The sequence below is a fragment of the Botryllus schlosseri genome, chromosome 10 (assembly GCF_051294905.1).
Source record: "Botryllus schlosseri isolate E-star chromosome 10, Bs_hap1, whole genome shotgun sequence".
NCBI classification, from domain to species: domain Eukaryota; kingdom Metazoa; phylum Chordata; class Ascidiacea; order Stolidobranchia; family Styelidae; genus Botryllus; species Botryllus schlosseri.
The window spans coordinates 18,550,019-18,576,744 of NC_137245.1; the positions used below are offsets into that span (position 1 = coordinate 18,550,019).

General features: G+C 41.1%; 1 protein-coding gene across 1 annotated transcript; it reads left to right on the top strand.

Annotated features, from left to right (window-relative positions):
* On the top strand, nucleotides 1–26,571 carry LOC145447780 (uncharacterized). The gene is made up of 15 exons (XM_080326050.1): nucleotides 1–629; nucleotides 7,690–7,856; nucleotides 8,021–8,111; nucleotides 13,069–13,240; nucleotides 13,306–13,427; nucleotides 14,795–15,064; nucleotides 15,417–15,641; nucleotides 16,044–16,214; nucleotides 16,750–16,922; nucleotides 18,804–19,378; nucleotides 19,564–19,691; nucleotides 20,676–20,815; nucleotides 22,579–22,897; nucleotides 23,364–23,485; nucleotides 23,662–26,571. The coding sequence occupies exons 1-15, from the start codon at nucleotides 560–562 to the stop codon at nucleotides 23,680–23,682; spliced, it is 2,766 nt and encodes a 921-aa protein (XP_080182176.1). The 5' UTR covers nucleotides 1–559; the 3' UTR covers nucleotides 23,683–26,571.
* Nucleotides 26,572–26,726: the final 155 nt, after the last annotated feature.

The following is a 26,726-nucleotide window of genomic DNA, read 5'->3' on the forward strand; positions in this document are numbered from 1 at the left end:
TGTATAGTCCCATTTTATAGCTCAGTTACGAAGCGGTGCAGTCTGATTGTTCAGTTACAGGTTCCACCGAATGCGCTCCATTTCGAACTATATCTCGCGGTATTGTATTGGTAAGTGCACGGATATCCCTGGGTTAGTGGATACGCGCGGTTCATTTTCAACTGGTTTGGAAATAGAGATAATATATGGTGTTTAGTGCAGTTTACAGATATTTGCGTATTTTGGTAAGAATAATTTCTGTAGTTTGCTCTCTAAATATGTCTCGTTGGAATGGTATGTATCTAAATGGTATTCGACATTGAAACAAATACATATCGAGCATTTTATGTGACGGCAACATGTCTATCTCAATTATCGACACTGACACAATTGTCAATTGTCTCTCATCCCTGCGTTCTAGTTTATTTCTCCGCGATAGTTTTAGTGGTGTCTTGGTGCCAAGGTGGGATTATTTGCAGTTTGTTGCGCCAGCAAAGAGATGGAATAAATTCACCGGAGCCACGGTTTAACAGATCCTGTTTTGGACGCCAATAGTGCTACTTATAGTGCGATACATCTTATGACTGTTATGTCTTCGCTGCTCGCATTGATCTTCCTGATCAAAATCCTTCATCACACTCGTGGACAAAGTAAGTAATCTATACTTCCAATAAAATTTAAGATCGTTGATTCATCTGAGGGTAGACACTGACGTAGTACGCGTTACAACGTGGCAATGAGGTTCGTATAGCCTATAGCGTGACGCTTCATGAACGCGATTTATGCCCGCATTTCCACTATACGTACGTCAAGTTAATGGTGGCTTTCACACATAGTCAATAACATAATGATTCATCTACTCAACTCGAGTACGTGGAAGGCGTTCGGTGAGTCCGTGAGCGTATCAAGGGCAAGCTATTTGCGTGTCAAGAGATATAGTAATGGGTCAGAAGGTCGATACTAGGGCACAATGACTCGAGTACTCGAATCCAAATGGAGTGTTACTTTTAAGGATTCGGGTCGAGGACTAAAATTATAAGCCCCTTTCTCCTTGAAGTCACATCATAAATGAGAATTGTGGTTTCGACGCCTTTGTCCAGGCCGTGTTATTTTTGGCATATGCCAAAACTGCCAAAAATAACTTATTTTAGGCATTTTTCGATTTTTATTTTTGGCAGTTTTGGCATCGTCCTCTAAATAGATAAATTCAGCCTCGAATTAGTCACAAAAACGCTTTATTTGGGCTAGTTTGTCAAAAGACACCGCAAAATGTGCAGCATCCACGTATAATCAGTGCCAACAAACAATAAGAAGAAAAAAATACCCAACGATTTCATAGGTTAATAATATCAAACGAAACCACAAAATATGCAGTATCCATAGGAATCGGTGCCAATAAGCAAAAAAAAAAGAAAGAAAAGCCTAACAAACACGCTCAACAGCTGTTTGTTACAGCTGTTGAATAGATCTAAATCGTTTGCACTGTAACAGTGCTTCCAAACTCAGGTCAGCTAAGTTTCTCCTAAATTCATTTCTCGCCCAGCGAATCTGGGAAATATCGGCTTCAACAGTAGCCGTTGAGGGAAAGAATGTTGCCAGTCATCCACAGAAGGTTTTCAGAGCTTCGAAATCTTTGGAGGGCCGAACCGGCTTCCATGCATCATGAAAAGAGATCACTTCGCCAGTGCCATCGATCTAATCGCGGAAAGAATTTTCTTCCCGATACTTTTCCAGGAGTGTCCTGTGTTGTCTCTTAACAAATTATATTTAGTAGCCCGACTATCATTTCTCCTTCAGTCTACCGATAGATTTTCGGAGGACTTTTGTCACTTCAGGTGGCTTTAATATTACCAACTCGCATGCAAGAGTCCTAGGAAGGTTAGCTTGTTTAAGAACATTGACGCAACAAGACTGTCTGGCAAAACGAGACTATGCAGCTCAGAAATAGCCAGACAGTTTGTTGCGTCACAATGTTCAACTCGATCACAATGCAAAAATCGTGGTTGATTTTGGGGGTTCCAGTTCCATGAGCAGAATATAATTTATATTTTAATAATCAGTACTGCGGCAGCTTCTTCTTGATACCCGTTTTATCAAATTTAGCGCTCGACAAGCCGATCAAAAATGGTCGTAAAATTGCCTTTGGACAAATGGAAAGTATGACGTAAACCAAATGCAGTCAGCCGTTCAATCTCGCTGTGCCCACACCATTTAGGACACCATGCTGTCACCCCTAATGGGTGGGCAGGGCCCAGATTAAAAAACCTGCCTTTCACAAACGCTCTTCTCGCTTGCAACGCGGTCCTGTTAACACAACACCATGAACGAAATACACTATTTGACAGATCGTGTTATTTTTGGCATATGCCAAAAATTGCTTATTTTTGGCATTTTCAAATTTTTATTTTTTGCAGTTTTGGCATCTGGCTGCTGAAATGCCAAAAATAACACGGCCTGCCTTTGTCCCACCGTGCAAGCCTTGAAACTCTCAATTGGTCGAATCGAAGCATACAAAAATGCTATATGTGAAGAAATGACATTTTCCTGAAGTCGTGATCAACCAACAACATTGTCACAAAGTGTAGTGAAACGGGTATGGTCGAAAAACTACCTCATCTGTAATTATGGGGTCGCATAATAGGTACATATTTCAACTTCCCACATCACACATAGTCTTATCAAGCCGCAATAAGTGATACCTGAATACTTGATTCGTCTCGAAGCGTACTGCTCGATGCGTGATCGAATCATACAGCAGCCACCTCGTCACCATATTTACGAGGTGGCGGCCACCTCGTTCAAAATGCTCAAAAGCCCAAGTGATGTGTTACCAGTAACTAGTAATCAGACCTCGTCAGAGACGTCTTCGATTTCGATACGCACGTGTGCCAGGCGCGTAGCCACGGGGGTTTCGGGGGTCGAACACCCTATTTGAAACGCGAAAACCCGTCATTTTGAAATGACCATTATAAATCTAATATTCAGTTGCAATTCAATAATTGTGTTATCAGTTTTCCGCACGGTCAATTTGCGAGAAGCATGTTGTCAATTAGCAAGAAGATTCTGTGATGATCTCCCGCTGAGATGGACGCGAAATTAGGTCATTCATTCCCGTGCGCGGCAATCGTCGCTAGCCTGATTTATCACGAGTCGAGCAAGCCTGGTTCCGCTGGCTTGAACAATCGCATCTGCAATAGGCCCAGTTCACACTATATCATCGCTTGCCTGCGCATTGCGCAATCGCATCTGCATTGGCGGCTTCGGCCTGGTGTGCACGATATCATCGCCGGCCTACACAATAGCATCTGCAATAGCAGTGCTGACACGGTCCCTGCGCACAGAAAATCCAAGTTGCGCTTAAAAAATCCGAAGTGATGACCTTTTTTTTAGTCGTTACGCACTACTGTCCAAGGGTCTGCGCAGTAAGTTGATGAGTGTGCGCAGACTCGTCAAAAATTAGAGGGAACAATGACAGGAACCTTCTATATTCCGATAAATTTGATTGCTGGATGTACTCGTATCGAGAACAACAATATCGAATATTAAAATATTGGGCATTTGGTAGACAGTGGATTTCTATTGATAAAATCGCGACATGCGCCCGGAAGTGGAATCAGTTCTATCCCAGGGGCAGCCAACCTGTGGCCGCAGAAGGAAATTTGTGCAGCCGTCAACACGTAATTCAATTAGTATGTGTTGGCGGCCGTCGATATTGAAATTGAATTTACGAATTGACCGATGTACTCCCAAAATGTTTCGCGAACGTAAATCGGGAAATGCACCAATGCCGCCAAAATCGATGTTTTAATCTGAAACAATTGCCGCGATGCGAGCTAATCAACGTGAAGCCAGAAACCGCAAGAGACAATTACTGATTGGCTGCGCGATTTCGCGTTCGTAATCATCATTATTGTCTGCTTGTAACCTCATGTTCATGAGTTGTCGTGTGTTGCTTGCGAACTTGCCATGTCAGTGCGTAGTGAATTTCGTCTCTCACAACTCACACGGCGCATCGCGCGTGAATAACATTGATGCAACTCCAAATTCTCAGTGACGTAAATTCGGATTTTTGTTTCATGCATTCCGTCGGACGGCCTAGTAGCGCAGTTACTTTTTGAATGATCTTACCGTTTTAAGATTCCATTTAATAACTCGACTGCATGGTTTGATATTAATGTGTGCAGGGCCGGTATTCACTCCACACGAATGGTTTAACGCTGCACTGCACGGTGCACCAGCGGCATGTAGGAAAGTGCGTTCTAGTGCGACGATGACGTAATCGATATGGAACAATTATTACGTCACAAGACGTCGCCACCTAGTAAAAAATAAAAGTCTGTGCCTATGCACACAGATACTTTTTTTTAGTCCTAATTGTCGATACCCCGGCACGGCGCCGTTGTATTTCGCTTTATAGGCAGGCCATTCCCAAACATTCCCATTCTGTGGCTACCTTGAGGTACAGGTAGTTAGTTACGTCTTGTGTCCCGACCCGTGCTTGAAACTTCGAATATACCAAAAGGAACCCTAAAACCTTAAAATCGAATACACCAGGGTTTCAGCAGGAAAAAAATATCCATCCTAAGATGGTCCGCACCCCTTGATGCAAGCAAAATGCATTGGAATAATTAAATGAGTACTATATTGTCGATAAGGTGTTCGCGAATACTTTTGCCAATTGAAAATTAGTCCGCTGGCGAAAAAGTTGGGAGCCACTGATCTAAAGTTTACAACTCAGATATGGACAAAACAGTAAACGAAAATAGACTATATACATCCGCTGACAACTTTTTGCCCACGATAATATACAGTTCAACGCTCAAGATTTCAGGTTAAGTAAGGAAATCTTGCGCAATAGCATAAAGATTTGTATAGCCAGCATGAACCAGGGCAAAATTAATGTTTGTCTTCATGTGTGGCCTCTTGAAGACGGATGTATACGTGGATGATGGTGGATCGGATGTAAAATTAGAACCTACGTATACCTGCCGTGTTTGAATTACTACAACAAGGCGCCAAATGAATCGCTCGACTGGCTATTCCACCGCTCGCTAATTTGGTCTGAGGAAAACCACACAGATTATAGGGTGTTGGGATTAGCGTTGTTTGGGGTAGCCTATATTTGAAAACAACTCAGGAAATTCTAAATCAGAAAGTTTTCGCGTACAAATATTCCAGATTTCGAAGAAGCGACTGCTGACGTATGGTGGTCTGGAATATGCCAATCATACACAACATGTAACGAAGAGATGCCGCAAAATTTGTTGTAAACTGGTGCGATATCATGTATAGCGTATGACGGTTCATTACGTCGATTTCGATATCGCTGATTACGAGGCCATTAAATTACGAGGCGTCTTCATCATAATCGTAGTCATTTAGAGACACACAATGTGCAATGGATTACGCAAGATGTAATGAACATATATAGGAGAATGCCGAAACGACCATGTGCGCCGTATGGTCTCTTAATCTGACATCCAGCATGACCCAGTTGCCAAGTGTAACATTATTCGATCTCCGTATTTTCGGTTGTCTTTCTTTAGACGCCCTTTCGTGCTCTTTTCGTTCGATTCTTTGTACACGTCATTCACCGGCTCCTTCCTCCGTTATATCGCGGGATCGTTTCGGCATACTGCGAATCCGTTCTCCTCTAGGCCATAAATAAGAGGGGAAACAATTTATCAACACCAATTTACTGCGTTCGGCCCGAAAGCCCTCAATTTGATGGCCGTGACACCGTTACGAGAACGTGGGGACAATTTTTTCATCAGCTCATAGGTGAAATATGTTTACTCAGGAACCGAACTCGCCATTTGCCTGCTTTCGTGCAGAATTGATACCGGAACCTCCCTCGTTCAAAAGAACCGCATCATGAATTTAAATGCAATATTTCAAGGACAGTGCTTAATTCTGAAATTGTTTAAAATAAAACAAATAAGACACTAATTGAAAACTCAATCCGGACGTACTCAAATTGCATAAAAATAGCGAATTAGTATACGATATACTCTTATCGGTTACTGAAGAGAGTTAGGCTCATTACGGCGGCCAATTTAATTCGCTATTATTTACCCAAATCGCCAATTTCACTGTTCGTGCACTATAGTAACTAGGGTTGCATTTGAAACAAACGGTGTTTTAAAACAATTTATTTAAAACATGTTTTAAACAGTGTTTTCAACAAATGCCTTTAAAAAAAAATTTTTTTTTCAAGTTGTAAAATTATGCCATAATTGTGTAAATACTTTCCAAAAAACATGTTAAACGAGTCTGCGGATAATTACTAGGGCTGGGCAAAATCGAGTACCTGAGTGATTCGATTCTGAATCACGTAATATGCTTCGAGTCGAGTCGAGTAATCGAGTATCACCCATTATGACGTCATAACAGAATGTATGTCAAATATGCACCGTTTTTACTACCACAAAGAATATAATGCCGGTTATCCATCTCGTAAAAGATAATTTGGTATTTTATCGACCATACCGATTTCATTCTACTTGGTGAAAATATTGTGGGATTATCATGATTTCGTAAATGCGCTACGTCCAGTAACCTTCGTAGGTTTGTACTATATTTCGTAAGCTACAATACCGCCAATCAAGGTTTCAAGGCTTCAACAGTGAAAATTAAAATTCTCGTTGATAAATTAACTTTCAGTGGCGAGAAGCGTATAATTTTATTACTCGAAAAAATCGTATTTTACTACTCGACTCGAATCATTAAAATTAATACTCGATTCAGATTCGAGTACTCGAATCATTGTGCCCAGCCCTAATAATTACCACCCGATATAGCCGACGTATATCGATATGGGATGGTTGCAACCATCAAAATAATCGGTTCAACAACAATAGTACAAATATTTCGCCAAATATTTACCCTATATTTTCAATGGTCAATGCCAATCCACTATGACGTCACAATTGAATGTTCTTGACGTCATGGCTTTAACATACCTATAGTTTTAAACAAGGGCCTTGTTTGAAACATGTTTGTTTTAAATTGATTTTTGTTTTAAATGCAACCCTAATAGTAACCGTTCCCTGCAATTAAAGTGAAAGCCTATGCAAAGAATATTGGAGAGAGGGAGAGATATGATATTATTTTTCACCTGCACTATCGAGATGCTTGACGAAGGAGATGCGACACAACCGTAAGGCCACACCTAGTTTCTAACCGCACCGCCATTTTTTTTCTCCTGCACGCTATCAGTGGATGCTGAGCGCCTAGCAGGATAGCCGGGGATACCAGCCTTTGAGTCTTTGGGCTGACCCGGTCGGGGATCTAACCCCCGACCTTATACCGAACAAGTAGCTGGACGCATCACCGATTCACCGATCACCATTACACTACCTCGCTGACTGGCGGCCTACGCCCCGCATGGTCTGTTACAGATCATCGCTACTAAATGAATGAAATATCCAAATATAGGGCGGGAGCGATTACAATAATTGCTACTATAAGTAATTACAATAAATATATATTTTCATACATAGCGGGCATTAACTAACGATTGCCTTGTTAAACCCCGAAATTTATTTCGACTTCATAACCAAAACCAACCATACCCGAAGCCGAAAATACGGATGAGATGGCGTGGTGCCTCAGTCGGAATTAAACTCGCAACTTATTTGTGTGAAAGCTGTGGGACGTTTGGTATCATATTTGTGAGCTATTAATTGAATATTTGGATACACGTTCTAGCGGGATTGGAAGCGCCAACTATAGAAAGCGTGACTGGAACAAAAATCGGGATATCTTTCAACATCGTTGAAGGAGCTGACGAATACGTTGTTACTGCGGCTTCGCGATATGACTCAAGTCAAACTGTCAAAGAGGTTGTACGAGGCACACCGTCTGCGCTTCTAATAGTAAGTAAAGGCGAGAGTGTTGTAGTATAATAGTAGTAGTAGTGGTGGTGGTGGTGGTGGTGGTGGTGGTGGTGGTGGTAGTAGTAGTAGTAGTAGTAGTCGCGCTCTGCAAATGCAGGACGTTAATCAACACGATTAATTCCGAGACTACGTTTTCTTTCCAGAATTTAACACCAAGTACATTGTACGATATCTCAATTCAAGCTAGAAATGCTGGTGCAGATTTGGCAATGGCGAAAACGAAACAACAAACTCGTAAGTTCGAATTTGGATGTTGTACACATGTGACGAAAATCTGCCGGTTGACGAATCCAGTTTAAAGTATTGACGATCAATTCTGCGTTATGGACCGATGTGATACTTGCTGCTGAAACCGTTTGCATCATCGTATCAGATGCGTCGTTCAAAATTACTGAAAAATTGAATCAACAAGTTTTATGTCGGAACGTTACAGTAAAGCCCAGTTCCTTAAGTGATGTTGGTGATACAAAATGAAATGAGGCTGCACCGTAATGCAATATGGCGAGTTAAAATGTGACAATTGCAATCCGATTTTGCATGGACTCATAGAGCGTGACGTTGCAGTATTGGAAAGCGTGATAGTAGTAAGTTACTTGATAGTATAATAAATGAAGAATAATAAAATAAAGCAATAAAAAAGTTAGTCTGTGACGGGGAGAAAGCCCCTAGCGGTGATGACACCTGTTTTTAAGCCTTCATTTAACGATGATTCCACTATGTACAAAGGGCACACCATTTGAGGCGCCTCGGCCGTGAATGCATTTCGGGGATGTTGACATTCTTTTACTGGCTGTCAAAACCAGGTGTACAATTTCGGTTTTGTGAAGTTGATAACAACCGAAACTATTGTCGGGTATCAAATCAAACACAAACATTGTATACTGTACTCTGTACAATCCTTCATTATAGTCGGCGCGTGAGATATTTACAGGAGCCTCGCATTCCCAGTTTCGAAAAATAACATCACATCTGCACATCATATAAGCTACGGTTCAACCCGGTTGGCAAAATCGAAACGATTTGTTGTTACGTATCAACGGATGATCAAAGTGTTGGATGGATTTTTGTTTCGATCTCCGTTTAATGTTGTGGTCTCAAGTGCAATCTTTATCAGCATCGTCCCAGAAACCAATTTCCAGCCGATTTTCGTGAAGCCCCCGGCGAATATACGCGTTGACATTTCAAATAAGTATAATTTCTATTTTTTGGCGACAAGAAAACTGCTAACGGTGAAACCGCTCCCTTTTTCGCAAGAAGTTTGATTTCAGTGCCGTGCTAATAACCATAATGAATGCTTGCGTATAATCCTGTCTACTGAGAGAGAGAGTGAGTGAGTCTTTATTTTTCATCCAAACGAAATAATTTTAAAAAATCAGATGGCCACAATGATGGCATAGAAAGTACTCATGCGCAGTATTCGGTAACGGATAGGAGTGATCGATGCGAACTTGGAGATCACACTGTACACTGATCACACTCGCATCAAGTAAGTGCAGTGTTTCTATACAATGTGACTATAGCGAATGGCAGTTAAAAATGAGGTTAAAGAAAGTTAAAAGATAGTAGCAATAGCAAATCAATGAGGCAATATCTTTGTTGTTCTCAACATGAACTCCAGCGCCCCTGGCGGCGTTGACGACCTCGAAAGGGGCGCTAGCTACAAATTGGGTGTTTGGGACGCTGAGAGTAAAAGTTGGCGGTATGGATGGACTATCGGAAACTGTTCGAGAAAATACGTAAATATCTAGCTTTCTCTGTGCACCAAAGTCAGATTTGTGAATATGTGATCACGTCGTTCGCGGCTATACAATGCAGGGCTTGGGAGCCGGAGCAAGGAGCCGTGTATTTTCAGCGGAGCCGGAGCTGGAGCCGGTAGTATGAACAGTAGCTCCGGCTCCGATGTATTTGATAAGATGCTATATGCTTTTACTGATGGCTGAATTCACATAATTTTGCCATAATCGCTCACAGAATTAATAATTGTTGCCTCTTTGGCACCACCTTGTCCAACTAACCAGAAACCATGTTCCACACGACTCTCTTTGCAGACGATACATGCTTATTTGCCCGCGATTCTGACCTAGCTTCTCTCCAGCATACAGTCAACTCTGAAATGGAAAGCATTATCACTTGGATGAATGTGAACAAACTAGTAATAAACCCTTCCAAAACTCAGCTGTTGATTAGCAACAACAAGGCAGCGCCCACACACACACACCACACACACACACATACACACACTTTTGCAATAACAATACATGGCGACACTGTGAAATTAACCTCCGCTGCGAAATATTTAGGGATACACATTGACAATGATATGTCTTGGAGATCCCATATCGAATTGCTAGTGTCAAAAGCTTCTCGTGCTTGTGTTGTGTTGTCACGGGTATCTCGTTTACTTCCCAGGGCAGTTCTAAGAACTTTATACTTTTCCATAATTCATCCTTACCTGTTATATGGTATTATTTTTGGGGCACAACTTTCAAAACGTACTTGCATGACTTAACAGTGCAACAAAATAGAGCTATCCGCTCAAAATGCCGTCTAGGATCGCGGGATAGTGTTCAGCAAGCATACAGATCCCTCAACATATTAACAGTTCCTGAAATGAGCTCTTTATAAATTGCAAAGCTGATGCATAGATACCATAATGGCAATATTTCCGATGCATTGCTAGGCCTATTTCTTCTCTAAAAATACGTCCATACTTATATTGCAAGACCTGCTTCTTCTAACAACTATACTTCATCCCACGTGTGTCTTCAATGGCTCAAAGATCCATCGTCTTTTTAGGACCAAAACTATGGGGTGAGATTCCAACTGAATTCAAAAATATGTCTTTTAACGAATTTAAATATCATTTTAAAAAGCAGCTCTTGCAATCATAACTTAATTGCTATTGTTTAGTTTCTTCATTCTTATACGATTGAGAGTTTGGTACCGTTTGTACTGTTCACTTGTTATTTTACCAACTGTTTAGTCACTTGTTATTATATAGGTTAGCTAGATTGACAGCAGTGATATGCCAAATCATTAATTATTATAGATATACATCACATGTTGGGTGTACGTAATTGCTATTGCATATATAGGCCTATATATGACTGTCTGTATAATGTATGAGGTGACCAGCTGACTTGAACACCTGATGGTCGTATCGCTGGCCACGATTACACAGCATTAAATTGTTGCACCTGGAAATAAACTTCTGTCTGTCTGTCTGTCTGTCATGCATAGGCGCCAAACCTGGGTTGGCTGGATTTGCCGCGCTTACTCCGTAGTTACTGTATTATAGGTATACCCTGACTTTCGTCATCAGCACCACACCGATGGCCAATTCGGGTTCGGTGGTTCGGAAAAATAATGAAAACCATGCATGTCACAAAACGGGATTGTTGCTTATGTGAGCTGAGCAATTTAAGTAATTAGTAATGAGACGAATATATAAGATACGCAATATGATATAAACATGACCTTGATGCAGATGTTGATTTGGAGGCGCGCATGCCGCACGCTGAGAAACAAATAGTGATGGGATGCGAGCTTTCCAATTTGTAAACATCAACTTCGGGTATTCACTCTTGTCTGCTTGATACACTCGTATTCTTGAATTGTCGCGCAATGTCATTAGCGAGTTTGCAGTTTAATTGGCTACTGACTTGTACAGTGCACGGCGATGAATTAAGTTCTCATTCTCAGTGGCACTAATTCTGAGTTTATCCGGTTCGTTTCAAAGGTAACCGTCTTATATTCCGCTAAAGTTGATCGACGACGGACGGACTGGTAACGAGCGCACCAATATCGCATTTCTAGCCATTGGGTATATTTGGTAAAAGTGTATTTCTGCTGATAAGGTCGCGACATGCGCTAATTTTTGCGGTTACATTTGAACGAATCGCACCATTTCAAGATTAAATTGGTTTGTATTGCTTGATATTAGCGAGCGCAGTAGGCCTACCGGTATGAAAACGTCACGTCACGGTTTTAATGATGTACTATGTGTACATGCAATGGAATGGAGGTAATTGCGTTCTCGTGAGGATATGACGGCACGAAGTAATTATCACGTCACAGGACTTTGCATGCCTCCACAAAATGATTGTTCTTGCGACGGCTACAACCGAACCATAGTTGCCGGAACCGGAGATGGAGTCGGAACTCGGAACAGTGGTATCAATGAGCTCCGAAGCTGGAGCCGGAGCTAATTTATAATAGAAGAGTGCTCCGGAGCCGGACCTGGAGCATTTTAAAATTTACGACTGCTCCAAAGCCCTGGACAATATGCATTCAATCGAAAATCGTCACCGACACTCTCCGCATGTGTTTATTGTTATACAAAATTAAGTTTCCTCACTAACCAAACAATTAACAAAACAACGAATAGAGGAATTATTCAGCGCAAGTTATGAGCACACACTCAAACGCATGTACACTACAGCGAGAACGATGGAGCTTTAAGCGCATATCGCTCCAAAACAAAGTACGATTATATGAAAGAGAAAAAAATACGATTGCACTCACTGATTGTGTCTGTCTCGTACAAAATGTGACCCTGACATACCTTACATAACGTATATCGGGCTGTCAATAAGTTACATCGACGCAGAAAGGCTACGTGACTCGTGACTATGCAGTCACAGTGCAATGAACCACACAAACAGCTTTTATTCTGGATTAGGACAGGGTTAATAAGGGGGCGTTCGATATCTGGTTCGTGACCTAGGTGGCGTTGTGTAAAAAAGGGAAACACTGGTATCGTGGTGCGAATAATTGGACATCATAAATGACAGATTGCAAATTGTCCTTTAATGTCAATCACAGTCTCGCGATATCCGGATCGATCATTTCAATATACGGCGATACTAAGTTATTGGCAGACTCCCTTCACCACTGGGGGAGCTCAGGTGTACAGGTACAGGGTCCTTTTGCGACCGAAAGCCGAAGAGGCTGAAAAACAGTTGCCATCTCCACCGGCAGATGTCATCACGGACGGCCGCTGGCTGTTTTGTGGCATCACACATCAATTTCATTGAACGTGTAGCTCTTGATTTGTCTCATTATTATCAAAGAACCGCATGGCTTTACTAGTAGGCTACTGCCGACATATTGCGATATCATTTCCTTTGACATTATATGCCATTTTAGCTATGCACCCGTGGACTGTACTAGTTGATATAGCCGTTCACAGATCCCGGTGCACCCACTCTCACAACCAGCACTCCGCTTCCGAACACATTCTTAGTGTTCCTAAACACCGCGAACAGAGCCAGAGTTTCTCAGTGGACAGTGGAATATCGACTTCTAGGCACGAACATTTCAGATGTGGTGACAACCGAAGAAGATCAATATTATGTGATACGGTAAGCCGAGCTTGACATAATCACGATCGAAGCGTTTCTGCTTTTAAATTAATGTCTCCTATTAGTTTGGTAGATCTACAACCCGACACCACGTATCAGGTGCGAGGACGCGCTTCACAAATCTACAGCAGTGTCAATCTAACTGAAACTGAAGCAATTTTTTCGGACTGGTATAATTTTACCACAGGTGAATTCACTCTTTTTTCATTTGTTAGTCGCGCATTAGGTTATGTCAATCATTTTTTTTTTCAATTTGACGTAACCTTGGGATTTCATTTACCATCAAGAATTAATGTAGAGTCATCCATCATAATTGCATGTAATATATTATAGTGAAGTCACAATCAAACTATGATTTTGAATTTTTTTTTGGAACACCGCATGAGGTTATATTTGTGCTACAAGAGCAGAGCATTAAAGTTGGATTTCGTAGAAGAAGACCGGGTTCTGATTGTAATTCAGTATTTCCAGCGTGTCTTAGGGCCGTATAGTTAAATTGAAGATATATTGCGAGGAACATTGTCTTCGTGTGTGACATTTGAACGAATTTACTTCCTACGTTTAGTTGGTTCAGACATGATACAAAATGAAAGATTATTCAAAGATAAAGATATCAAATCTCATCATCTAAGTAGAATGGGTGCATCGAATATGATTACTTCAAATCAAATCATCGGTACTTTTGGGCTCAAAATTCAGCTTTCACATGTGTAATTCATTACATTAGTCGAATACGCGCATAAATTAAATACAATATGCCTGCGGTGGTATATGGGATCGGTGTACACCTTCAGGTTCGGTGATACCATTGAATGTAAACATGGAATGATAACGGTCGATTTGGCAGCTTCGTTCCGCTTCGCTGAAACTGGATTCAGATTTGTTTTGCGGCAGCGACTATGGGAATTTTTGGGAATCGAAAAGTTATCTTCCCGAGGGCAAAATTTACTGAATCTGTTCTTGTTCGAAAGCTACTGCCGCACCATTACAGAAAATATAAATTAAAATATGATCCGGCACTGAACCACATAGAATCCGCTCTCCACGTCTGAAATATTGGATTTGTCTGAACAATCGGAAAGCCGCAACGGGTCATTGTTATGGTCATTGTTTTGCGGTCATCCGATTGTTCTGAACAATGCACATTTCAGATGTTGAGGGTGATTTTTCGTCAAAGTCCGGAGCCTGACCATATTTTAATTTCTATTTTGAAATCGAAATTTGATAGTGATACGCTCTCCTCCCGTAACAACGCATTTGCGTTTGTAAAATCTTCAAGAGCCGGCAAACTATTTCGATATGAATTCTCGAATATTGGAAGCTGTTTTCTCTATATTTTATATTAAACCATATATCTTTTACCTTTCTATCACACCCGGATCTTTTTATGTTTCTACACTCTGGACTATGTTGCACAACGAAACCTCTTCCAAGAGCGATAAATTAAACTTAATACGTCAAATCAGTTATGTCATTTCACACGAGCCACCTGGGCACTGTTTTTAGAGTAAAGACTTCGACCGCAGTAAAAGCTTAAATTATGATAACTTCCAGATTCGCTGTCGGTCTTTGCTCGGGTGACATTTGTTGGTCGCTCATCGCCTGATAACAGTGAGTTCAGTGAGGAATGGAACAAGACACAGCAAGAGCTGGAGAAGGCATACGAAAACCTGACAAATCTGAACAGCCTCGACGTTGTTAGGAAGGAGAACGAGACTGTTTATTTTAGACTGAAGATTAAAGATAAATCTTTCAACGATACATCAACTTCTGTTTACAATCTGAACGGGACCCAATTCACTAATTTTGCTGTAAATAACGGAGGTAAGAGCAGTGTACTGGGCCACTCACTGGTCACGCCCCGTGCAATTATGTAAAACATATACTCCGACTGTCAGAAATGAAGATTGTCTTGAATTATTTCTCGAAATCGTTTTACATCTTAAACAGCTACAAGTTCCTACAAATCAGTGGTTTCATACCTTTAATTTACATTCGTGGACATCCTTCAACTAATTAATAATCTGAGGCGCCCAGACATCATTTGCAACACGACTACTATATTTCTGAACATACGCGATTTGAAAGAGAAATATTTTTTTTAATGTTACTTTCAAGGACTCAACACTATATAACGGCCAACTGATTCATTCGCTTAAACTCCGACACATTCCAGACGAAGCGATCGGAACTGTTATCCTTCATACGGAGGAAGACCCTCTGCTTTGGCGGCTCCAGTACAAGACTAGCACCAACATGACGGAAGGCGGAATCACGAACACTTTCGTGATACTCAGCCCGGAGGAGACATCGCAAGTGATTCCAGTTGTTCCTATTTTGGATACACAACAATCGCTTGCCAATCAGGACAGGAGAGACTTTGCCTTTAGGGAAGATGGAAGTAAGCTAGTTACTTTGACATCAGTGGGGTGACATCGACCTACTCCATCATGAGTTTCCAACTATATAGCCAGTCTTCTTAAAAATAGGGTCACGCATTTACCATCTGCTTAGTAAATAGCAATTTATGATGATAAATAGTAGCCTACTTCATGATGATTGAATAATTTATATAGGCATTTGACCAACTAGATTAGTGATGAATGCCAAGTTAATGCTGTGTGGATTTGTGAATAGAAAATTGAATGTGACTGATTTGAGGTTAAGATATATCTGAATGTATATAGGTGTATATAGACAGAGGGCGTCTACAACAGCACTTATCTGGATACAAAATAAAACGACGTACATATTAGCCGCTGAATATCTATATATCGAATCTCTGCCGTCAATGCGTTTCCAGAATACGTTCTCGAGGACGGCAGCGAATTCGATCTCAGAAATAACACTGTCTATGGATTAGAGCCCAAGTTTTTAATCCGGGATTTCATGAAGCGACAACCGAATGAGACTTTGTATGCTCTTTACTACGACATACCTGGGAACAAGAAATTCCGATTCCTTCGTACGACTGGTAAGATCTCAAATCCGTTCGTATATAATTGACATACAAGCGTCTTGTGGGGGAGTTAGTGTAGTATTGACAGCCAGCGACAGCGACGCAGGGGACCGGAGTCGATCCGCGATCTTGGCTCCTCTTCTCCCGTGTCGACGCTCTTATGGGGCCAAAATCCCGGGAAAAGACCCGGCGAAGAATGAAAGCGAATGGAAAGAGCAAGAAAGAGCGTCGAAACAGGACCGCCGAATATTGATTAAAAACTAAAAAGATCGGGCACTTGTAGGCCGAAGTGGATGTGAGATTAAGCGACCGCAACTGGTCGTGTTGTAGACTTCCTTTTATCTGTTCATTACATCAAATTGGGTCTTGTGGGTCATATTTAGTAAGGGCGTTTCTGGAATATTTCACAAATCTGTAAACTATATTGTTACCAAACAATTTCTTCGCCAATATGTCTGTCACGGTCTCTTGTAACATGTGTCAAATTGTACATCGTGTGTGTCTTGATCGAATAAGAATATTACATTGAAAGATTACTCCTACTTGTTAGACATGCAACCGATAAGTACGTCAGCAATCGCAAATACATCATCTTTCGACGGTTCTTCTGTAACAATTTCGTTCCCGTCTGTGGATAAAGCGACGAGATATATTCTTACCGGGAATGGTGCGACCCCGTGGTCTCTGGACGAAACGGACATTGATGGGTCTGAAAGATTGACCGTACGTGGAAAACTCTAAGTATAAGATATTCATAGTTCATGCATGATATATACAATTGTACATCTATGTCTTGATAATTATTTTCCATCGATCAAATAATTAATTAAAGTTATATTCACAGTTCAAAACCCTGAAAGGTGCATGATGTTCGTCGGTACACGAACTTTTGTAAAATATTCCTATGACACCCCAGGTCCCGTGGTCAATTGTAAATGCCCGTTACGCAAGATATATAAAGACAGAGATCCACGGCTTCGCAAAACCTATCGACATTATTGTAAGATTCGATCCACAAAGACGCCACATGTGATGATTAAAAATTAAGGACATGAGGACCTTTTTGTGTCCGACGCGTAAGTTTTATGGCGCAATTGAAATAAGGTACAACGATAAAATAAATATTTATATGGTAGGACTGGAGACATTTGTATCATTTTCCTCATTTTGTAGCGATACATCTATTTTTATGGAAATCTCATTTTAAAATATTTTGAATCAAATCAACAGCCCAATACTTGATTGATAGCAATGATGGAACTCACTTCAATATGGCACGATGTCCCCTAATAAAACATGTCCCAGCACCCCGTTCCTAAACTGTTACAAACGCTCCATTCACCCTGGAAGAGGTGGTTCAAGAAGCTTCTACCCAAATAGAAGTTGAATAAATAATTTATACTCAAGTACAAGTAGAAGTACCGATTTCAAGTAAGTAAAAAAGTAGGTATTCTAGGCCTAATATAGTCTTGCCTAAACCACGGGTTCTTAACCTGGGGTCCATGAGCCCCTTGGGGTACGCCGAGCGGTCTTAAGGCAAGGGTGGCCAGCGGGCCAAATGTGGCCCGCGAGGTAATTCTCAAAATTAGTTCTACTATCACAAAAATAGATTGCTAAGATAATTTATTGTGTACTGGCAAGGCCAATCCAAGTTTGATTAGCCTGACCGCGAAATGTGGGATGTTGATGACTAAAATATCAGTTGACTTGACTTGACTTGATATTTTTCTTAGCAATTCGCGTGATTTATTGTCACTCGAATTCCTGCTTTTAGTGTTGCTGCCCCCTCTAAAAAATTAAAAATACCGCCAATTTACAGAATTGAGTCGACCTATATTCGTAATTAAGAGAAAACGTGCCGAACAACATGTGACTTCGAGTCTGCACTCACAGAAAGATCGTCGGCGATGAAACCTTTGCACGAAATGATAGACGCATGTTCCCCGAAATCTTCGATATTTATATGTCCAAGCGCCGAATAAACCTGTCCTTGCCAAATGAGCCCAGTAGTGTGCAGAGGCGACCCGCAATATATGCAAGTAGCATTATTATTGACCAATCATTAACTATAGAAAAATTTCGCGCTTGGCATTGCATACTTGGTTTTCTTGACATAATTGTTATCGATTTTGATGCGTAGTAATATAAGTCTTGTTTTCACCGTTACCTAATCCGATTCGCTCCTATCGGACGACTAATCAAGGTCATCAACATTGAAGTAGCCCACGCAATGGTTCGTAAATCTCATGTGGCCCGTGGGCCGAAAAGGTTGGCCACCCCTGTTTTAAGGCATCCATGGAAGGTCAGTATCAAAACTACATCTATTAAGTTACACTTGAGTAAGTAGTGAAAGTTGGAAAAACCTACTTGATTATACTCCAAAAAAGTAGTGGTACTTCGTTACTAACCACCTCTGGGTCCGGGACAATATGCAGCTCCTTCCTATGTGTGCTGTTCTTCTGGTTCTCGGACCGTGTTTATGTTCTAAATATATTAAAGAAACATTTAACATCAAAATGAGTAGAGCTACTGCTACTTGTAATTGAATAGCAATTCTGACTACCTTGACCTCTGCGGTTATTACATACGTATTTTACATTTCAGATCACTGTATCATCATTGACTCCTGGCTCCACATATGAATTTTCTCTGACAACGACACAGAGAAAACACGACGGCCGAACGCAAAATGTGACATCAAATAATACGTTTACTGTAGAACCGACAATTGCTCCAACTACGACTACAGTGACCACTCACACCGCGGCGAGCTCTCCGGCAGTGACTAGTACCGTAGCTACGACTACTGCAGACACATCAACCTCAATTGTTACCACGAAAGCTACCACAACGGGTACGACTGACGAAAGCACAGATATCTTCACAACGGTCACTAGTACCGTAGATACGACTACAGCATACTCATCAACCGCAACAGTCACCACTAAAGATATCACAACAACTACGACTGGCCCAACGACTGATGAAACGACGCTTACAACCATCTACACAACGCTACCTCCCGAATGCAACTTCCAGTCCAATATGACCGCTATTTTCCGTCTGGGGCGCCCTCACCTATCTAGTACGGAGTTCGTCTTGTCTTGGAACAACGTCTCCGAAAATTATGTCGTCACAGCGGAATGCATTGATTGTATCGACGCTGTACAGAATTTCAAGTAAACGCACGATTCTTATCTTTATTATTGATAATATTATGGTCAGGAGTGGCTCGCATTAACCCTCCCTGACTTTTGCATCAGAAATAAGAAGTTGTTTCGATCCGTGGGTATTTATTAGAATGCTACGAAACCTATCGGAACCATCGCATGCTTACATTATTTCGGAGTCATATTTATTTCAGGACAAACACCCCGACAATGTTATTCAATAGTCTCGAGCCTGGTCTGGGTTACCGAATATGCGTGATTGCAGAATTGTGTGATTCTGGAACGCTTGTGAACCGAACCGACTGCGAAACATTTTTGACAAGTAAGATCAGATGCTATTGCAGATATGATAGGTATCGGACCTAATGTCACATCCATAGAGCAGACGAGGTAGGTGTACTGTAACAATATCCGGACACGAAATTTGTAACAGTTTCGATTGATTATTCAAATAAAGCCGGAGCCAGCGTTTGATCTCTGAAGCCTGAATGAATTCGCAATTCGCGCATATAATTACGAACCCTAAAAATATGACATTATTTGTTTCAACCTATTTACCATCAGAACCTGAACCACCCCACATCATGAGCTTACTTAATATGAAGTGGGCAATGGTGGAGCGACGGTTTGTTAATTTACCTATTTCCATTGCAAATATAATTGATTGGATGTTACAGATATAGATAGGGTTGCATTTTAATCAAACGGTTGTTTAAAACACCTTGTATAAAACATGTTTAAACAGGGTTTTAAACGAAAGCCTTTTTAAAAAAAAAATGCGTTTTTTTAAGTTGTATAATTATGCCATAATTGTGTAAATACTTTCCGAATACATGTTGTATGAGAATACGGACGACGATTACCACCCGATAAAGCCGACGTATACGATATGAGATGGTTCCAATCCTCGAAAGTCGGTTCAACAGCTATACGTAGATATAGATCGTTGATACGAAATGAATGTTCTGATGAGGATGACCTCTGACCGTAAATATACTGCAAGACGATGTAGTCCTGGTTAAAGATATTCTTGATCCGTATATGACAGGGGTTGGAAGCCTATTTCGTGAAAGTAGCTATATTTAGCCTATATATTCAATCGTGAATATCAGTCCATGATGACGTCGCAATTGAATATGCGTGACGTCCTGGCTTCCAAAAAAACAAAGAAAACAATAAAAAAACATGTTTTAAACAAGGGCCTTGTTTAAAACATGTTTGTTTTAAATTGATTTTTGTTTTAACACAACCCTAGATATAGACGGAATGTAGCAGTACCAAGAACATCCCAGCATGCATTTTGCAGATCCAGATTCAGTTGGAAATGTGTCTTTCGTCGTAGGATATTCAAACGTGGTAATAAAGTGGGATGCCGTACCAAGCGCAACAAGTTACAAAGCCCGTGTCTTTCTGACGTCGCTTACTAAATCAACCCAGACGAATCAGGTACATTTCTGTTGTTTATTATGTGTTATTTATCAAGACGTGTAGACGAACATAGTCATGACGATAAAATGCACCTTCAGCGTTGAAAGTACGACCATAGTATTTGATACAGTGCGGTGTTCGATATTTAGTTCCGTGGAAAAGTACACGGTGCCTTCTACTACCTATACTGGGAATACCGATACTGCACTCAACAAGTTCATATCACTGTGTACAATTTTATCTAGAAAACGGTGCTATTGCTCGCAAGGCAACCCCGTGTTGAGGCTGGCTTGATGGAGTCCACGGACTGTATTTATATTTGGTTCTTCGCGCCTGGCGCGATTTAATGTTACTACATGTCTTTATATTTCGGCCGACTCCACATTCGCGGCGAGAATAGCTTGGTCAAAAATGACCACCCCATGTTGGCTGAGACTATAGATAACTAACCTGCGGATAGATACGCAACACCCGTCGTCACGCTTGCTTGCTCGGAGGAAATTACTTCTCAGCAATCTGGAACGCAACGTAATTGCCAATCGCATAGCTGACGATCCGAGCGCTCAAATTAAATGAAGTTGATCTTATTTGAAAGCTACTGCCGCAATAAATATTCACCAAGGCAATGGAACCATCCCGCAATAGCTTTCAAAGTCTGAAAATCGGCATTGTTTCAAACAATTGGAGCGACGCAGTACAATGACCATAACTATGGCCCTTGCGTGGCTGCAATTGTTCAGAACAATGCCGATTTTGAGAATTTGAGGTGTATTTCGAGGGGTTTCCGTTGCCCTGATCAGATTTTAATGTTTATTTTCGGAATCAGTGCGACAGTAGCTTTCAAATATGAACAACTTCATCCAATTTGAGCGCTCGGGCGTCAGCTTTGGGATTGGCAATTACGTTGCGTTCAGATTGCTGAGCAGTAATTTCCTCCGAGCTAGCAAGCGTGACGACTGGTGTTGCGTATCTATCCGTAGGTTAGTTATCTATACTGAGACCTTGATACATGTATACATATGTCCAATTGTCAATTGTTTATATAAGCGCCTAAATGACCTGACCATCTTGGAAAAATGAATTAGTGATTATGCAAGAAATGTCAAACTAGGCGTCTCACGAAAGAGGTCTTTCTTTTAATCATTATTGTTGGGCGATTACAATGTTGTCCGACTATATAACAGACGAGCGGCTGACAACATTGAACAGAGTAATTATAAACAACGGGGCCCAGTTGATGTAAAATTAACGATCGCATATCATGAACAACGAACATGCTGCCCTGAGTTTTCGAAGGCACCACCTCGTTCAGCTCTACCAGTTAATCTGATCCCGTGGGCTGAAAAAGAATCCAAAAGATATGGAATTGCTGATATTATTGACAAAATTCAATGATGAATTTGAAAAATCCTTCGCACTTGGCGCGACTAGTTAACGCACACGCCGTGCTGCCCTATATTAAGAATCTCTGGAAGTCGAGTAGCCGTAAATCAGGGGTATGGCGGCAAGGCCTCCTAGAAGTTTGACTGATCAGTGATTACCCCACGGCGGTCCAAGACCAACGTTTGGGGGGGCTGACGGAGTGCTGTTTCAGCTCTGTGTATATCGATATGGATGAGGCAATATTCTGTAGGATACTGTAGGGTACTGAATGCACTCTTACGAGACGGCATTATAGCGATTATAAGAAATAAAAATGTGAATAAAAGAGTCTTTTCAACAGTCTTATGTTCTAGTTTTATTATTGGCGGTTTTGGATAGATATTGTAAGTTTATTCAAGGAACTTGCGAACCTCGCAATGCCGACGGCTACGTTCAACGATTTATCTCCATGTGACGCCTATTCGGTTGAATTGACTGCATCCAACGCGGGTGGTGAAAGCGTTCCAGTCCGTGAGACTTTCAACACTTTGTGTTCTTCCGTTCCTCCAACGACGTCTGCTACCCCGCTTGCAAGTACGGTCGCGGGTCCAACTACCGATGACCCAAAAGAATCTCCTCCATACACTCAAACCATCTCAGTCGTGGACAATACAAACACTAGTTCGATATGGCCAAACTCAAATGATACCTCAACAATACAACCAAAGCTGGCAGAAGGTAGGTAATGGCGGTCAGTATTTTGATGGGCGAATAATGCGCCAGGGTAGTGTTTCTTAACCTTTTTTGTGCTCATGCCCCTTGAGCCGTGTCGTTCGTTCCTCCTGTGCATTGTATGCAACAAATGTATTGTGTGCAACATAGTGGGCCAATAACTACATCAAATTTGGACTGTAAATAGAACTTATTACTTTTCCGAAAACACTATCCACGTGCTATTCGTAAATTTTAATCGGAAAAGGTCATGCTTGTCTTGACAGTACTTGTCAAAGATGAATATAAGCGGCACGTTGTGCATAGACACATGGGTCAATCCGGTCAACTATACGACTCATTATATTTGCCAACAATATACAGAACTATTGCAGTGTACTTGTGTTGTGCTTCATCAGATTTTCTATCAGTTCGACTACAGACTGCAGGTCTTTATTGAAATGGTTCCTATGTGCAATTACCTGTTTTACAGGTATACCATGGTGGTTTATATTCGCTCTTGTACTGGCAATTATTATCTCCGTCGCTTGTATTACGGCAATCGCCTGGTACCAGAAAAGACGAACTGGGAAATATACCCCGAAACAACCTAAGGTGAAGATGTAAAGGACGCATTTATCAGTTTCCGCCTCGTGTACAGATAGTTAGACAACGAATGAATGGATGAAATGAAAAATAATATAAGTCTAATTATCTCAACGATTGCGGTAAAATGCTATTCCAATTTAAAACTTATTGAAATCAACACCTCTACCTTTCTTTTATTGCAGACCGAAAAATCGAGAGTATAAAGCAATCAATCAACCTTTTTGACCCGCGGACTCTTCTCAAGCTCGCCTATATATCCGCGGACTCAAGCTATATATTAACGAAAAATAGGTTTTTTGATTTCTATCGAAGAGAGTTTAATACGGTATCAACGAAAAAAGCAAGCACTGTTTTTCACTCAACAGACACTCAAAGAGAGCCCTGTCCTTGAACTTGCTTGCCCAGTTTATCGAATTCCAAAATTATGGTTATCAAGGCGTACATCTGATCTCATCTTCCGGTTGAAAGTCTATTGCGATACTTCTTCTGATCATCGTCTGAGTTGAAAAGCCAGCCTCACACAGGTATATGGTTGGAAATGGCAAAAGAGCTGCTGCAGCTTGCTCGCCAAGATCTGAAAGACTATGCTCAATCGACTGCACATTTGCCCGAAATTGAGTCAAATAATAGCCTTTCCACATCTGTCGGCTTTGCAATTCAAGCAACTGTTAACTGTGTTCAGTAATGCAGTCCATATCTCGAGTTCTACTGAGAATAGACAACTATAAAGATTGTTTTTGTGATGAGCACATGTCCCTACGTATTATCAGTATCCAAATAACGTCAACAAGTGAACTATAAGTCGCAATACATGCAATATTACTCGGCGTATATCGCGCCGAAAACGTGTGCAATGTGCACGTGAATGAGCCTTGAGCATAGTGTGTATGAAGAACTACCATATGGGTTTATACCTGGCATTTTCGGTATGTGCATATTCAGCGTAAAATTCAGCGTCTATGCGTACCAAATTCAAGCCAATTCGACCGAAATTGTAGAGTTTATGACCAGGATAGAATTGCTAATGACAATTTTAACAATGGGCTACCTCGGACATAAATGTAGGGTATTTTGAAAAATTCCATTTGGCGATAATAGGGTTTATACCTGACATGTTTGGTATCAAACCAGGAAGATGCTACAGATGTGCAAAGCATACCCGTTTTGCCTGTAACACTTGCAACAAAATGATTTGCCCAAGACACAGAAAACTTCAGATGAACGAATATTGCTTGGAATGCTGAACAATTAGTTGTAGTCAGGACCGTAACTGCCGCACCCCAAACCCCCCAATTGGGGGGCGAGCTCGAAAGGGGCCCAAAATCATTCCGTCAATTAGCATAAATTATAAAGTATTTTTTGAAAGTTTATGCAGCTTTTTCAAAAAATTTTCGCGCTCGGCGCATCATCAATTTGTCAAATATCTTGATTATTGGGTACTCTTAACCCAAGAAAAAACACGCAAGATTTATAGAAATGGGCATATCGGCGTTGGCCATTACCGCGCCACGATGCACCAAGATATAAAGTTTTAGGCCATGTAACATGCGACTCCAAAAAATGTGCCAGAATGATCGGCAGCGAGAAAACCTTTGCCGAAAAGAACTGCGCTAATGCCGATACGTATATAAGTTCAATTGTCCATAGGCGCCTAAATGACTGACTACTAATGTTCCTGTCTTAGCAATCTGAACCTCGCAAGACAAATACCATCCCGCAGGAGATATTATATGCCAGTGAAGAAATACCAATTTGAAATCGTGTGCGTCTTTTAGTTTAGTACATTCATGCGATTATATATTTTTTGATATAGCGGAGGTCACGAAATAACATCATGTAACGAAGTCATACCAACGGGTCCGTCCGCCTGAAGATGTTTAATTAGCCTATTATTTACGGGCCCTACAGTTTCCAAGACACCTCACTCAGCTCTACCAGTAAATCCAATAACGCGAGCAGAGAGTACAAGAAATTGATAGCAATATATATGCAATTCAATCTTATTGACGGATTTTAATATGAATTATTGAAAATTTTCGCGCTTGGCGCGTGCTCACTACGTCGTACAACTAATTTCGTGGTAAAAGCGAACAGCGTGATGGGTAGGGTCGGTTTATCACCCTATAGGAGCCCAAGACCCTATTTTTTGCGGGACCTGACGAAGTGTTTTGTTCCTACCAAGAGATATACGCCCAAAGATAGTTAATTATTATTGAGTGGTCGTAACTTTTCAAACACACCTCATTCCGCTCTACCGGTAAATCTGATTACGTGAGCAGAGAAAGGATAGAAATTGATTGCAATATATATGCAATTCTCGATTATATTGACCGATTCAATAATGAATTATAAAAAATTTTCGCGCTTCGCGCGGTTAGTCGAGAAAAGCTTACTCAATAAACGGAGACCCAATATAGATGATAAGTAGCGGTAAACAACGTAGAAGCTGAGGGGTCTGGGGGACAAAGCCCCCCAGAAGTCCGGTTTATCACCCTATGGGGGGCCCAAGACCAACGTTTCGGGGGGGGGCTGACGAAGTGCTGTTACGGCCCTGGTTGTAGTGCTTTATGTTTCGTTGTTCCTGTGTTTGAAATATACGTGGCGAAACATCGCTTATTGAGGTATATCTAATATTGCTTTCAAAACTTCATAAATTGCAGTATAATTAATTACCTTGAAGGTATCTCGAATGTCCATTATTAAGAGTTAACGGCACAATAAGAAGCATACAGAAAGAGATTCAAACGAAAACCAAATTGGCAACTTATGACGTAACAATACCATAATTAAAAGGAACGCTAGCTGACCCAGAGTCAGCTGTACCGGTACTGCGGTAGTCAATAAAGGGACAAGAGAAAAGAAAATCAAATAATACAATACACATGGAATATTTGAAGATTGTGTAGAAACTATTTCTTCTTATTGTTCCGTTAACTCTTGGTAAGGGGAACGCGAAAAGTCTTCGAAGTGATAAATTCAACTGCAATGAATGTAGTTCTGAAAGCACTACTCAACTTCAGTACCGCCAGTCACATATTTGAGATATCTTTGCATATTATATGACAGCTATTAAAGTGACTAACATTTCAAAAGTGGTATTTTGCGAATCACGCATCAAGGCCGAAGCCCAAGTCTCAAATCTGAGTTTGACGAGCCCGGACCAGGACGGGGCTCATGCACTTTCGGACCAAAAGCCCATTTTCTCGGTAAGGCTGTAGTGAGTTTGGTCCGAAAGTGCACGAGCCCC